Raw genomic sequence first — 13,289 nt, forward strand, 5'->3', positions numbered from 1 at the left:
ACTGGTAGGACTCAAGACATTCTGTAATGCTTCAAATTTCAACCTGCTTATTGTTCAACTAGAGTCTGTGCCTCTGATGTCACTTATTTGTTATTCCCAAGAGTGTTGTGATTTATTTCCCTTAAAAGCAAACCTATGGTTTCATGCAAGAAAAATAGAGACTGTAGAACTTCTGTACTGATAACCACTTTCTTTCAGAAACCAATGTAACTTCCTTTCTTCAGGAAATAAGCCTCTTATTTGCAGAAGTTGAGGGGGATTGCTTCTCCTCCTGTGTTCAGTGAAGACTTTCAGCCCCAGAGATCACCTTCAGGGTTGATGACCTGATGACAGTTGATATTACCTTAGCTGTCATTTATTGAATTACTATTGAAGAAAAGACTGAAATATGTAATATTTAAAGCAGCCATTTTTGTCACTTATAAATGTATACAGCATGCAGAATAGCATCATCAGTTGTCATAGTTGTTGGCCTTTTCTTTTTAAAAATAAATTTGTATGATTTGTAAATTATATGTCAAACTTATAAGCACAAGTTTTGATGGTGTTCTCTTTAACTATTACATTTCACTATGTTCTTGATTTAGAATTACTTTTCTTTTCCATCCCTTTCATTGTATAACACTAAGGGAACCTTACCTTGGCTTTGTCAGATTATCACACATCATAATTAGTTTCTGAGTAAATTATATTTTTCTGTTTGTCAAATTAAATTCTCCTGGTAGCAGTTGTACAACTTCCAATAGTACTGAATTGTCACTGGAGTTTGGGGACATAGTTTCTTCTCAGATCCAGGGGCAACAGTGATTCTTCCCAACCTCTCCAAGAAAATTTGACCTTTCCACATTAATAGAAATATATTTTTCCAAACTAAGCGAGATAAAATTTCTATTCTGTTGTAAGATGTTCAAGTTTGCACTTATATGCTAAAAAACCTGAAAAAATGATTGAGAACTATAGGTTGGATTTAGGAATTTAGAGATCACTGTTATCTTTAATGAGAAGGAGATGTGTGCAGGAGCCATGGGTATCATTAATAAGATAAATGCAAAATTTGTCATTTCCAGAGAAGGGTTAACAATGGTGATGTGGGAATCCTTTGAAGGAACTAGAATTGCTACACTGTAGTTGTCTCAAATTGTATAACATGCTGTCATTCATTAAAAGGAGTAGGCTTATTGACATGCATATCCATGAATTAAAATGAAAAGAATAGTTTTAATATAAGGACACTATTGTTTTCAGAAATTGAATATGAGGTGATATGATGCAATGGCTGAGTTTGTGGGATTTGGAATCACAATCGCTTGGCTCAATCTGGAGTGTCCTGTTTACTAGCTTTGCATCCTTGTAAAAGTTGTTTAACCTCCAACATTTTATTCTTCCCATCTGTAGGGATGAAAAGGGTACTTATCTCACGAAGATGATGCGAGGATTAAATAAAATATGATGTATAAGAAGCCCTTGTATAATTCTGGGCACAAACTAAAATGCTCAAAAATTGCTCAATAAATAATTCTTTTTATTGCAGCCTGGTGAGAACTCTGTCACTAGAAATATTACGGCACATAAAGAAGGACTTTGTATCAGAACTGTGGTGGAGTGTCAATTAATGCAGAATTTTAGATATATAGTTGTCATTTAAAGTCCATTCTAAATCTGAGATATACATTTATATTAATATAATGTATAATAATTATCTAAAAGTACAATTATATGATTACATCAAAAGATATAACTCATAGTTTTTCCATAGTATTCTATTTTCTAAACACTATAATGTATTTATTTGCAAACTCTTATTATATGTTTCCTTAATATAAAGCAAAAGAAGGTGAATAATAAGGGGATATATCCCCTAATAAAATGAGAAAATCATAATGTGGACTAGAAGTAAGGAATTGAATGCTTTTCACATGAAATATTAATTATTCTAAAGCAGAGCTGTTGTGCCAAAGGCTTGCTTTCAGTTCTTTATCAATTTCTCAGCTCTCCAGATACTTTGATTTGGACAGTTGGCTTTATCACATTGTTAAGTGTTATACAAATGTACTGTCAAGACCCTTCATTCCACAATGTTAGATCACCTTTTCTAACCCCCTTTCTGTGTGTATCCTGGAGGTGCCACTAAACTCAGTGACAGCATCAGGAGGGAAACCTGGAAAACCCTTTCACTTGGGTTAATTTATTCACCAACTTTCAACATCTTTCAGTTGATCAGAAACATCCCTTCCTGTGAGGAGGTGCAGACGATATTTTCCAATCCACAACTGTAAGTCTGTCATATCATCAGTTACTAGGGAAAGCTGCTCTGCGAGGTGTCCACAGAATCACAGAATTGTCCAGTATTGAAATACTTGAAAGACACAGTGCCTTCATTTAACCTGCGAGAGGTTAAGTGATTTCCCCCAAACTACACCACTAAGTTATGGTGCAGTAGGGACCAGGTTGAAGGTCTCCTAACTTAAATCATCTTCCCTCCACCCTCTCAACTCCTAACACTCTCACTCATACATTTGTCAAAACAGCTCTGACTTCAAGTGAGAGAGATGAATGCTCCTAAAAGGCTCAAACTTGTGTTCACATCATTGACCAGCACAGATATGGCTCATAATAGGGGCCCAACAAAATGTTTCAGATACAACTGGATCAAGGCTTTAAAGCACTAAGTTAAAACAATCCTTTTAATGCCAGAAATTCTAAGTTTCAGAAGAGGACCTTCACACAGAGTCTCTGACCAGCAACTGATGATGTTTTTCATCTCTGATGCTGATTGGTTCTCCAACACTGTTACTTAATTCAGGAACAGAAAAATGAGTTCCTTGGTTTGTATTATTTGATGTGAGGCTGGAGTAAGGCCATAGTTCTGACTGACTGAGACTCACCTGCTCCTGTGCCCTGTCCTCTCCATTCCCCAGCATGGTGTATCTGTGGTTCCCCGGAGGCTCCTGGACAGCAACTCTGACAGTGATATTGATGGTGCTGAGCCCTCCTCTGGCCTGGGCCAGGGACACCCCACGTAAGTGCACACCTTGGGGAGTGAGTTATTGTGTGGTGGGGGAAGGAGGGGAGTTAGCTTTGTCACTGTGTCCAGGCCACGTCCCTTAGAAAATTGTTTTCTTCAGTGACCACATATATTAATCATATGGACCCCAATTCCTTCTACAACCAAAGGAGCCTGGCTGCTTGTCCTCTGTGAGAGCTGCATAAGGGTCTCTCTCTCTCTCTCTCTCTCTCTCTCTCTCTCTCTCTCTCTCTCTCTCTCTTCCCCCGCCCCCCGTGTGTTTTCTCAACTCTCTTCCAATAAAACCTCTCCAGCCTTGCATCTCATTCCCTTGGGACCTTGAGAAGATTTAGAAATAATGATGTCAAAATCATTTTCCATCCAGTGATTCCTTTTACTATGTTGAGTTATGCCAGAAAAAGAGAAAGCTTCTCTGAAAATTTTATGAAAAATCAAAAGGAATTAGAAGGTCTCTCCTCGAAGATCCTATGTTGTGACCTCAACAGGATCTGTGATGTTGGTGCCTCTCCCTAACAAGTGGGGATGTGTCAAGAGGCCCCCCCAATGATATCCTTTCCTTTCCCCTGAACCCCAATGTTTATAAGGCCTGTATCCCTAATAAGGGAGGCCCTCTGACAGAAGGTGGGGTTAGTGCTCTGTGTTCCCCCCTGGGAAAGCACCCTGCAGCTGAAGCAGAGACCCTCATGACGTGGGATGACCCTGTAGATAAGGAGCATCTGTGAGGTGTTCCTTGAAGCCTTAAAGAACTGCAGGCATCTTCTGAAAACCTGGCCACGTTCAAGTTCATTATGAACCCATTTTGAACCTTTCTATACTGTCAGTTTCTCCTACATCTCCCCTCTCTCTGACCTAAGCTCACAAGAAGGGATTAATAAGATAAATTATATAAAATTGTATTTTCATAAGCCGAAAGTAGTCAAATATCAGCAATTTTATATGTTTCAAACTCCACATACTGAGGATTACAGAGAGAATGTGAAGTTTTCTTACATCCCACAGGCTGTAAGCCAGTAAGCAAGTCAAAGGAACTCATTGGCCTTCTGGGGTCTTGGCCCCAAATTCCATAGGTTTACTTGTCATGCCCTCTCTTTTCCTTAATCACCATGCTTGGTTACCTCTTCTTCTAGTTCCTCACTATTCTTTCCTCAGCTGTGTCATCACGATTCCTGAGACTCCCTGAAGTTTGCACAGCCCTCAGCACTCTCACAGATTCATAGACAAGATGAAACCTAATGGAATTTTCTCTTTCTTAAAATCTTCATTTCCTTACCTGTGATGTTTCTTCTAACTAATAGGGGAAATAGGAAGTTTGTCTGAATTTCTCACAGAAACGGGAAGGAATATAATGTGTCGTCAGAATAAAAGACTATTGGAGCTTGAGCCCCTTCTTGCTTTCCAGGATCTCCACAATGATCAAGTCCCAGAACCCCGGGTCTCCTCACTTAGACCACAGACATTCATCTGAGCCACAATTCTGTACTGGGCTGTTCTGGGCTCAGAGAATTCTATTTGAATAACATAGAAAAGTCCCCTATCATGGAACTTACATAATGTCAGGAGACAAAGTCTAATAAACATTTAACAAAGAAAAAATTTCAGAGAGTAATACATGCTTTGAAACAAAACAAAACAAACAAAAAAAAAGAAATCAGGGCTATGGGACAGAGAATTGGACTCACCTAACTTCAGTTCAAGTGGCTGGAGAGCTCTCCTTGAGAAAGTGACATTTAGAGACATTTGAGACAAGAATGATGAGAAGCCAGCCATGTGAAGATCTAAGGGACAAGTATTTCAGAAAGGGAATTGGGGAAAGGGCAAAGTGTGGGAAGATGTGTGCTGTGTTTAAGGGACAGAAAGAAAGCTGAAGTGGCTGAAGGGGAGCAAGCAAGTGGACGAGTCTCTCACTGTCTTCACTCCCAACAGAAGCATCATTGTCACTGCTCAGTGTATATATGTTTTATGTTACCAGCCTCTGACTTATTTAGATTTTTAGCTGAAAGCTTTTACATATATTGAAGTTTGATATGATTTTTTTTTCATAATGACACAATAATTTTCAAAGTCTTCATCTGCTAGGCCATTTGAAAAGATGAATATAGCCTAAAGTCTGTGCCAAACATTTCTTAAAGTTGATTTATTCATTATTAGCTTCATAATCAACACTAGCAGCTGACTTCTTTCAGAAAGCTGTGGATTTGTAGGCATCTGTAAGAACAGAGCTTAAAAATTATTTATACCTGCTCTTCATAGGACAAGAAATTCCTTGGTTCTAAAATTTCAACACAGGCGTCATAGTGGGGGGAAATAAACACCCAGAACTTTACTTGTTACATGAAGCTCAGGAGAGCTGTATGTGGAGCAATTGTTAAGGGGACAGTCACGTTTTACAGTTTTCTCACAATCCAGCTCGCCTGCACTGAACATAAGCCACTGACACAAGGTGGTTACTGAGCCAGTTAGAGAATACCTGTCTGGTTATCATGTTTCCTTCTTTGAACAGTAATGCACAGGTAAAAATGCTTCCCCCTTTCAGAGATCCTGGATTTGGGCTTTTTCCAGTCACTGCCCACTTTGTTTTGGGAGAGCCTGCAGTGTTAGCACACTCAGGAACACTCATCTTTTGGCTAATCTCAGAATAGCTTTTTGTACTCTCCTGTTAGACACTGTGAATGGTTTTTAGGGTCTAGTCCTGGTGCAGAGCTATTTTTCTAGCAAAATACTTTTGTTCAAGACCAACGTTTTCATCAGATACAATATTGGCAAATTTTTCAATGTAATTCTTAGCTGCTTCATAATTAACAGCAGCTTTTTCAATCACAGATTTTTCAGATGGTATAAGTCATAAATTGTGACCACCACAAGTATTTTTTAATAAAATGTATACAACTTTTTCAGTAACTCTACATTCTATTCCATTGATCAAGTCAGATGCTCCCATTTATTTGTCTCACTTGTAACCACAGAGGTTTTTTTGTCTCTTTTTGAAACCTTCTTAGTTCAATTAAACATAAAGTGCAGAAGCTCATGTGGCCAATTGACCAATAAGAGCTCTGAGACACGTCTGACTCTCTTTACCTCAACAGGTCAGATTTACCAAATGGCTTTGGCACCCAGATTTGATTTTCTCAGATTTCTGGATTTGGAAATTCAAATAGGGGATTGTGGGCCTGTATTATATCATGGTTCTGACCTCCTTAAAACTCATCTGTAGTTTCTCGTTACATTTAGTATAAAGTCACATCTTAACGTCGTCCACAGGCTTTTCAGCACCCATTTCACCTGTCTTCTCCAGTCTAATCTTTCCCCTCCTTCTTCTCACTGTCTGTGCTTCAGAGAACTGTTTTCTTCTGGTTTCTGGAGGAAGTTCATCAGTTCTTTCAAACTTTGCACATGGTATTACCTTCATCTAAAATGTGCCTCTCTTTCCCCCAAACACACACACACACACACACACACACACACACACACACACACACACACACACACGATGATTCTCCAGCTCACACCAACTTAACTTTTCATGTCACATCTTAAATGTCACTCAGAGACCCCTTTTCTGGCACCCTAATATAATTTAGATCATCCTATTATTCTCTGTTCTAGAACTCCATCCACTTTTTTCTTCTGACATTTCTCTGTCCTGTGTGGATTCTGTGTGGCTGGGTTTTGTTCCTCACTCTCACTGTTAAGCCCCAGGAGTAGAGAAATGTCTGGTTTCCTTACTGGGATTCCCAGGCGCAGCGCGGGCCTGTCACTAGGTCGCAGTAATGATATTTACAGAATAAAGGAGGCGGAGCATATATAAGAACTAACTGTGAGATGAGGATGGAGCGGTGTCTTTAGTGTGGAGGCTTCCAGAAGGAGGCGGTGCAGGAGGCGGTGATGGGACAAACCCCTGTCCAGCTCCCCTGGGAGTCTGCAGCCCAGCAGTGAGCCCCGTGGATCCGAAAGGCTCCGGGCCCCAGGGGTTTTCTCAGCCCCGCAAGGCCCCCCTCCCGCACCGCGGGCGGATTAAAGATGAACCCGTGGGTACTGGTATGGGGGTACCCGCAGGGCCCAAAGAGGGGGCGTCCTCGTGTCCCCACGCGACCTGGGCGCCCCGCTTTGGGGGACGTCGTCGTCAATGTCTGACCAGTGTGACCTGATCTTTCCTGTTTCTACAGCACATTTCCTGGAGTATCTTAAGGGCGAGTGTCATTTCACCAACGGAACGCAGCGGGTGCGGCTTGTGATCAGAGACATCTACAACGGGCAGGAGAACTTGCGCTTCGACAGCGACGTGGGGGAGTTCGTGGCGGTGACCGAGCTGGGGCGGCCGACCGCCGAGGCCTGGAACAGCCAGCAGGACTTCCTGGAGCGGATGCGGGCGCAGGTGGACACGGTGTGCAGACACAACTACGAGGTGTTTGATAACTTCCTGGTGCATCGGCAAGGTGAGCGGCGGGGTGTGTGTGTGTGTGGTCAGTGGGGTGAGTGTGCAGGACTGTGAGGGAGCACAATTGTGTGGGGACGTGTGAGGGTGTAATGCTCGGGACACAGTGTGATGTTGTCCGTGTGTGATTGTGAGGGGAGAGCGTGTGAGGGGAGGGTTTTGAGTGTGTGTGGCGGGGAGCGTGTGAAGGGGGAGCGTGTGAGGAGTGTGCTGTGCGCTGAGGTGGAACAGAGAGAGTGTGTGGTGGGGGAGAGCCCTGGGGTCTGAGGACCTGGAGGGAGAGTAGGGGTTTGCTGGAGGGAGGCTTCAGGGGACCACGGTGGCCACTGTGGGACAGGTGACATTGGGGGAGAGTGGCAGTGCAAGAACAGGAGATGGAGGAGCCATTGATGGGGACAGAGATGAGGGAAGGGAAATTTATGGTGCTGTTTGTGGTTGGGTGGAGGTTTAGGGGAGCAGAGATAAGGAATGTGAAAGGTTGGGGAGAATGTAAGGAGGCGAATCACCACCAGTCTTAGCTACATGCTTCTTAATTCCAAAACCCTTGGAATGAGGGTGATGTGTTTGTTCCATAAGCATTTCATTGAGAAAAAGTATTAGACACATTTTTGAGGAGTTGGGGGAGGAAGGAACCTCTGAGACACCTCTGATCTTTCTGAAGCTTCTTTCAGTTCTAAATTCCTGGGGGGTTTTTTTAGTGTATATATTTTTACATAGTTGAAATGATTGTGAAACAACCTTTTTGAATTATAATTTTGTTACTTAACTTACTGCTGTACTATTTATATAATGGTAACAGTTTTATAAATAGTTACATATTATTTCTCTTTATAGTTGTAACAGTTTACCTCATATTGCCTTTAGTTAGATCTTGTTTCAATATTGCCACTCATTTGAAAATTAACAGGCATTTCATTTTAAATTTATATTTCTTTGATTTCTAAGGCTCTTAAACATTTCTCACATATTTATTGGTTAATCGTTGTTATTGCTCTATCAATAATCTATTGTCTATTATCTCTGGTGCCATAGGGTTTTTCTCAGTGATTTTATGGGTTTTCTATGCTGTAAGATTAACACTCTGCTGACATTTGATTCTGCATTTTCTCCAGTTTGTGGTTTATATTTTGACTTTGTTCATTATTTTCCATGTTATTAATTTAAACGTTTTTACTTTATGAAATATACTGCAAAGTTGTGAGCAATGATTTACTATCAATCTATATGTATCATTTTGTGGGAATGTAAAAATTTTTCCCCAGATTTATCCATCTTTTTTATTAAAACAAATTGTATTTATTGAGGCTGGTAGTGCCAGGGATTGTCTAGGGCATTAAGCACACATGTTAATGAGTTCCAGGCCCTGCCCTGAACACAAATGTCAGCTTAAAAGAGAGAAAACTGCAGAATAATAACAATTCCAGTAATAGATCTGCTTGTTTGCAAAGAAGAGAGATGGATCAGCTGAGTGCAAATATAAGAGCTTATTAAATGATTCATTTTTTGCTTCTTTCCCGCTCCTTCAGGACTTATGCTTTTCTGGGACTCAGCTCATAGAGAATCACCTGTGTCCTTCCTGCTTCCCAGGGTAGAACCATTTCTGAGCTGTTCTAAGGTGTGAGTGTAGCATTCCCAGGATTTCATGCTCTATCTCACCACTTACGCTAAGCTGTCCCGCAATTTATCCACACTGCTTTGACTCATATTTTCTCCCCCAAGTAAACAAGGATAATTAATAGCTAACATATACTGAAGGCTAAATTCCAGTTATTGCTTTGCATATTTTGGGTGCATTTAACCTCACGTAACCCTAAGAGATAAGTTAGTATTATCCCCTTTATTGCTGAAAAAGCTGAGGGAGAGAGGAATATTAAAAATTCTCCCAGGATCAACCAGTAAGAAGCAGAGCCTGGATTTAAACCCAGGCAGCCCTGATCCAGAAATCACGCTTTGAATTAATGCGTTATGTGCCTTGCAAATATTTGCAAACACTTCCATTCAACAGTGAATAACTATTTCACACTAGGAAAAACATTCCCACAAATTTCCTCAACATCTTTCAAATCTAATGAGCCCATGCTGTAAGGATTAGACCCAAGGCTCATGGCACTGACTGCTGGGGCCACATGGCCAGCTGTGAGGGAGGCCTGCCCAAGACCTGATCTGGCACTGGAGCCTGGAGGCCAGAAGGCAGCCAACCTAGGAGACGTCCTCTGTCTTCCTCATGTACTCCCTCCGCCTTTTCTCTCCTAGCTGAGCCTACAGTGACTGTGTATCCTGCAAAGACCCAGCGCCTGCAGCACCACAACCTCCTGGTCTGCTCCGTGAATGGTTTCTATCCAGGCGACATTGAAGTCAGGTGGTGGCGGAATGGCCAGGAAGAGGAGGCTGGGGTCGTCTCCACAGGCCTGATCCGTAATGGAGACTGGACCTTCCAGACCCTGGTGATGCTGGAAACAGTTCCTCAGAGTGGAGAGGTCTATACCTGCCAAGTGCAGCACCCAAGCCTGACGAGCCCTATCACAGTGGAATGGAGTGAGAAGCTTCCTGACCTCACAAATGTCTCACCCACCATGAGGGGACTTTATCCCTGAGCGTCAGGGTTCCCCTCTCCCTCCGCCATGTTTTCATTGGCTCATGTTCTCCTGTCCTTCAACACAGGTCACTGGGGGCAGCACTGTGATAGTTTCTATAAATACTATAGCTCCTGGGGGGCAAGACACCTGGCAGGCAGAGAAGAGACTGTCCCTATTTTGAATCTTCTCATGATGTCGCAGGTCATGGTTCTCCCTTGGCCCTGGGCACCAGTCCCCTGCCTCGGCTGGGCTGGTCCTTCTGCACTGTTGCTCTGAGTTGTTCATTGAGAGGCGCATCCTCTACAATGTGGGACCTTTCTGACATGATGGGAGTCCTGTCTCTGCTCTGCCTTCTATTAGCTCTGTCACTGTAGACAAACTACTCACCTCACTGAGTCCCCGGCTCCTCGTCCATCAGATGCTGCAGTGGTGACCCATGTCAGGGCTGTGATGTTTAAATGAATTCAGTGCTGATCCTTGTATCTGTTCAGTGTGATTTTTAAATCTCTTTTCCAGAAATCGCCCATTATTCTAGTTTTTCCAGGGCAGCCTACTTCCCCCATTCTTAAAGCTCTCAAGCCCAGAGTCTCAATGACAGAACTTGGATTTGAAATAAAAATCACTAAAAGTAGCTTCTTCTCTCAGGGGCACAGTCTGAATCTGCACAGAGCAAGATGCTGAGTGGCGTCGGGGGCTTCGTGCTGGGTCTGCTCTTCCTCGGGGCGGGGCTATTCATCTACTTCAGGAATCAGAAAGGTAAGGAACCTGTTGGCAGCTGAGACTCCCATCGGCTTTATGGGGGAAGAAATAGGACTTTGCTCAAGTTACTTCTCTGTATATCAGTGTCCTTGTATGAGACCTTTCTTTTCCTAATTGACTTCAAATTTCCTGGCAATCCAGAAATCAACAGTCCATGGTTAGTATATTGAAGTATAAGAGGTGAAGGCCTGTGGAGATAAGAAAAAGGCTAATGTGCATGGAGAGCTTGGCCCACAGCACTGGGGCAAATGAAGGAAGAGCCATTAAGGCTGATGAATTGCACAGGATCTGGGCTTGGGGCAGAAATTCCATGGTCTCATGCTCTGAGTTTTTGCTGTCCTCTCTATTCTGGTATCACGTGATGTGGGTTGTGATGTTAGAGAAATTTTAGGATGGGGCTCTCAGTCTGGGAACATTGTGTTTGGGGACAGATTTTTCTTTATACCTTTTAAATATATGTTCTTCCTTCTCTTTCCAGGGCACCCTGGACTTCAGCCAACAGGTAATGCTCTTTAATCCTCGTTTAGAGACATAATCAGTTTCCCAAGAATAGAACATAGAGGTGACAGATAGGAGACAGAAATAATGGGACGATTTGGACCTGACTTCTGGTCAGGCAGTTTAGACTAATGTTTCTTTTCTCCACTTAATAAAAGGCCAACCCTTTGGCTCAGAGAGACCTGGGAGTTTTCCCCCTACTTGCTGCAGTGTTACAACATGAGGCCCTGGGAGGGGGGAAAGGGAGCTGCTTGTAGAGTTAGGTCTGGAAAATCCACTGACCTCTGTCTGCAGGACTCCTGAGCTGAAGTGGAGAAGGGGACACTCAGAGAAGAGCCTTCTGGCCCAGCTTCTTCGCAGCATGAAAAGGTTTCCTGCTTGACTCTGATTCCACAAAGAGAGGCTTCCTCGCCATCTGGTTTGCTCCTGGTTCAGTGACTCTGCAAAAATCGCCCCCCCCTCTTGGCTTCCTCAATCCTCACCCTTAACCTGGAAGTCCCCAATATTGATTGCAGTCCCTTATCCTCATTCATTCCTGGTTCCCTTTGCATCTCACTGTCCCCTGTGCATCTGATCTCACCTTCTGCGCACATTACTTTATAACATTTTTCTTAAATAAATATGGAGTGAAAATCACCTGCTTCCTACAGTTTTAAGGACAAGAAGTAGAAAGAAAAGAAAAAAGAGTATTTCATCACAATTCAGTAATGGTTTTCATTTATATTCCTAAATTCTGATTACATGTGAAATGGAAAGTTTCTTTGCTTCCTTCCCTGTTTTTTCTTGGGTTTTTGCATTCTGTAATTAGGCATATTGAGCTGAGCTAGGAGAAAGCCCTGAATGACCCCATATCACAGTGGTCTCATCTTTGCCTTCTCAAAGTCAAACACACAGGTCCATTCGCCCTATGGGACACAGAAAGGGGACAACAAATGTAAGAAATACAGGTAACTCATAAAAATGTGATGCCTTCAAATTTTTATAATCACATTCCTTTGTCCCTGTTCCTGATTTTTTTTAAAGTGTATACCTCAATCTGAATATTTCTTGAACAGCCTTCTATTAGATTAAGGGTGGGTTTCAACCCCTCAATCTCTTTTCTGTCTCTCAGATAAAAATCAGTAGCATGCTTACACTTTTACACTTTGGCTTGAGATGCACCCTTCCTCATAAATATATCTCAGACCATCAGGAAAAGGTCACAACTCTAGTGGAAAACAATCATTCCTGAGGCCCTCTAGATAGTGTGACAAACTGTGTCACAGGGGAATCCTGTATGGATCTTATCTTAGCAAAAACCAGAGACAAAGCTAGGAAACAAGGGGGAAGGTATATTCTGCAACTGGAAGAAAATTTGAAAGTACTCTGCTATACGATAATTTCCAAAATATGTTTGGAGTAAGGTGCAGGAGTTTGTATAGTATGTAACATTTCCTTTAATAAGATATAGGAGGAGAAGCAAAAAACATGGCTATACCCATTTATTTTTTTTCTAGCTAGCCAGCTAGAAATAGAAACAATGGGAAAAAAATTTAAACTGTTGCCTACAAGGCAAAATAAAGGTTGAGGGAGACAGAGATGAAAGCTGAACTTTCCTGAATATATGTTATTTAATAGTTCTATCTTGAGAAACATTCAAATATTTTACATAATAAAAAAATTAAGTCAAAAGTTTGAAAAGGGGCCGGCCAAGTGGCGCGATGGTTAAGAACTGGCTTGGGATGCCAGAGGGCCCCGGTTTGGATTCCACGTATGAGGGCCAGTGACACTGCTCTCTACAGCTAAGATGCTGAACAACAGTTCAACTTGGGGCTGGGCTGCCGTGAGTCGCGCTGACGGCAAGGCTGCAGCCCCTGCTGCAGTGGGTTGCCATGGGCTACCGTGTGTAGCCAGCAGCCACCTTGAGCTGTGAGCAGCCGTCCAGAAGCCGGCGACTGATCTGCCTCGCCAGGGAAGAGCGCAATGATGGTGCCAACTTGGGCCAGTGAAGCAACGTCCT

At 42.5% G+C, this 13,289-nt stretch overlaps 1 protein-coding gene across 1 annotated transcript; it reads left to right on the plus strand.

Annotated features, from left to right (window-relative positions):
• The first annotated feature begins 2,839 nt into the window (after positions 1–2,839).
• On the plus strand, positions 2,840–11,926 carry LOC109373106 (H-2 class II histocompatibility antigen, E-S beta chain). Its single transcript, XM_019626716.1, has 6 exons — positions 2,840–3,019; positions 7,189–7,458; positions 9,711–9,992; positions 10,679–10,789; positions 11,271–11,294; positions 11,585–11,926. The coding sequence occupies exons 1-6, from the start codon at positions 2,920–2,922 to the stop codon at positions 11,596–11,598; spliced, it is 801 nt and encodes a 266-aa protein (XP_019482261.1). The 5' UTR covers positions 2,840–2,919; the 3' UTR covers positions 11,599–11,926.
• The last annotated feature ends 1,363 nt before the right edge of the window (positions 11,927–13,289 follow it).

This window comes from Hipposideros armiger, unplaced genomic scaffold (genome assembly GCF_001890085.2).
Source record: "Hipposideros armiger isolate ML-2016 unplaced genomic scaffold, ASM189008v1 scaffold_687, whole genome shotgun sequence".
NCBI lineage: Eukaryota > Metazoa > Chordata > Mammalia > Chiroptera > Hipposideridae > Hipposideros > Hipposideros armiger.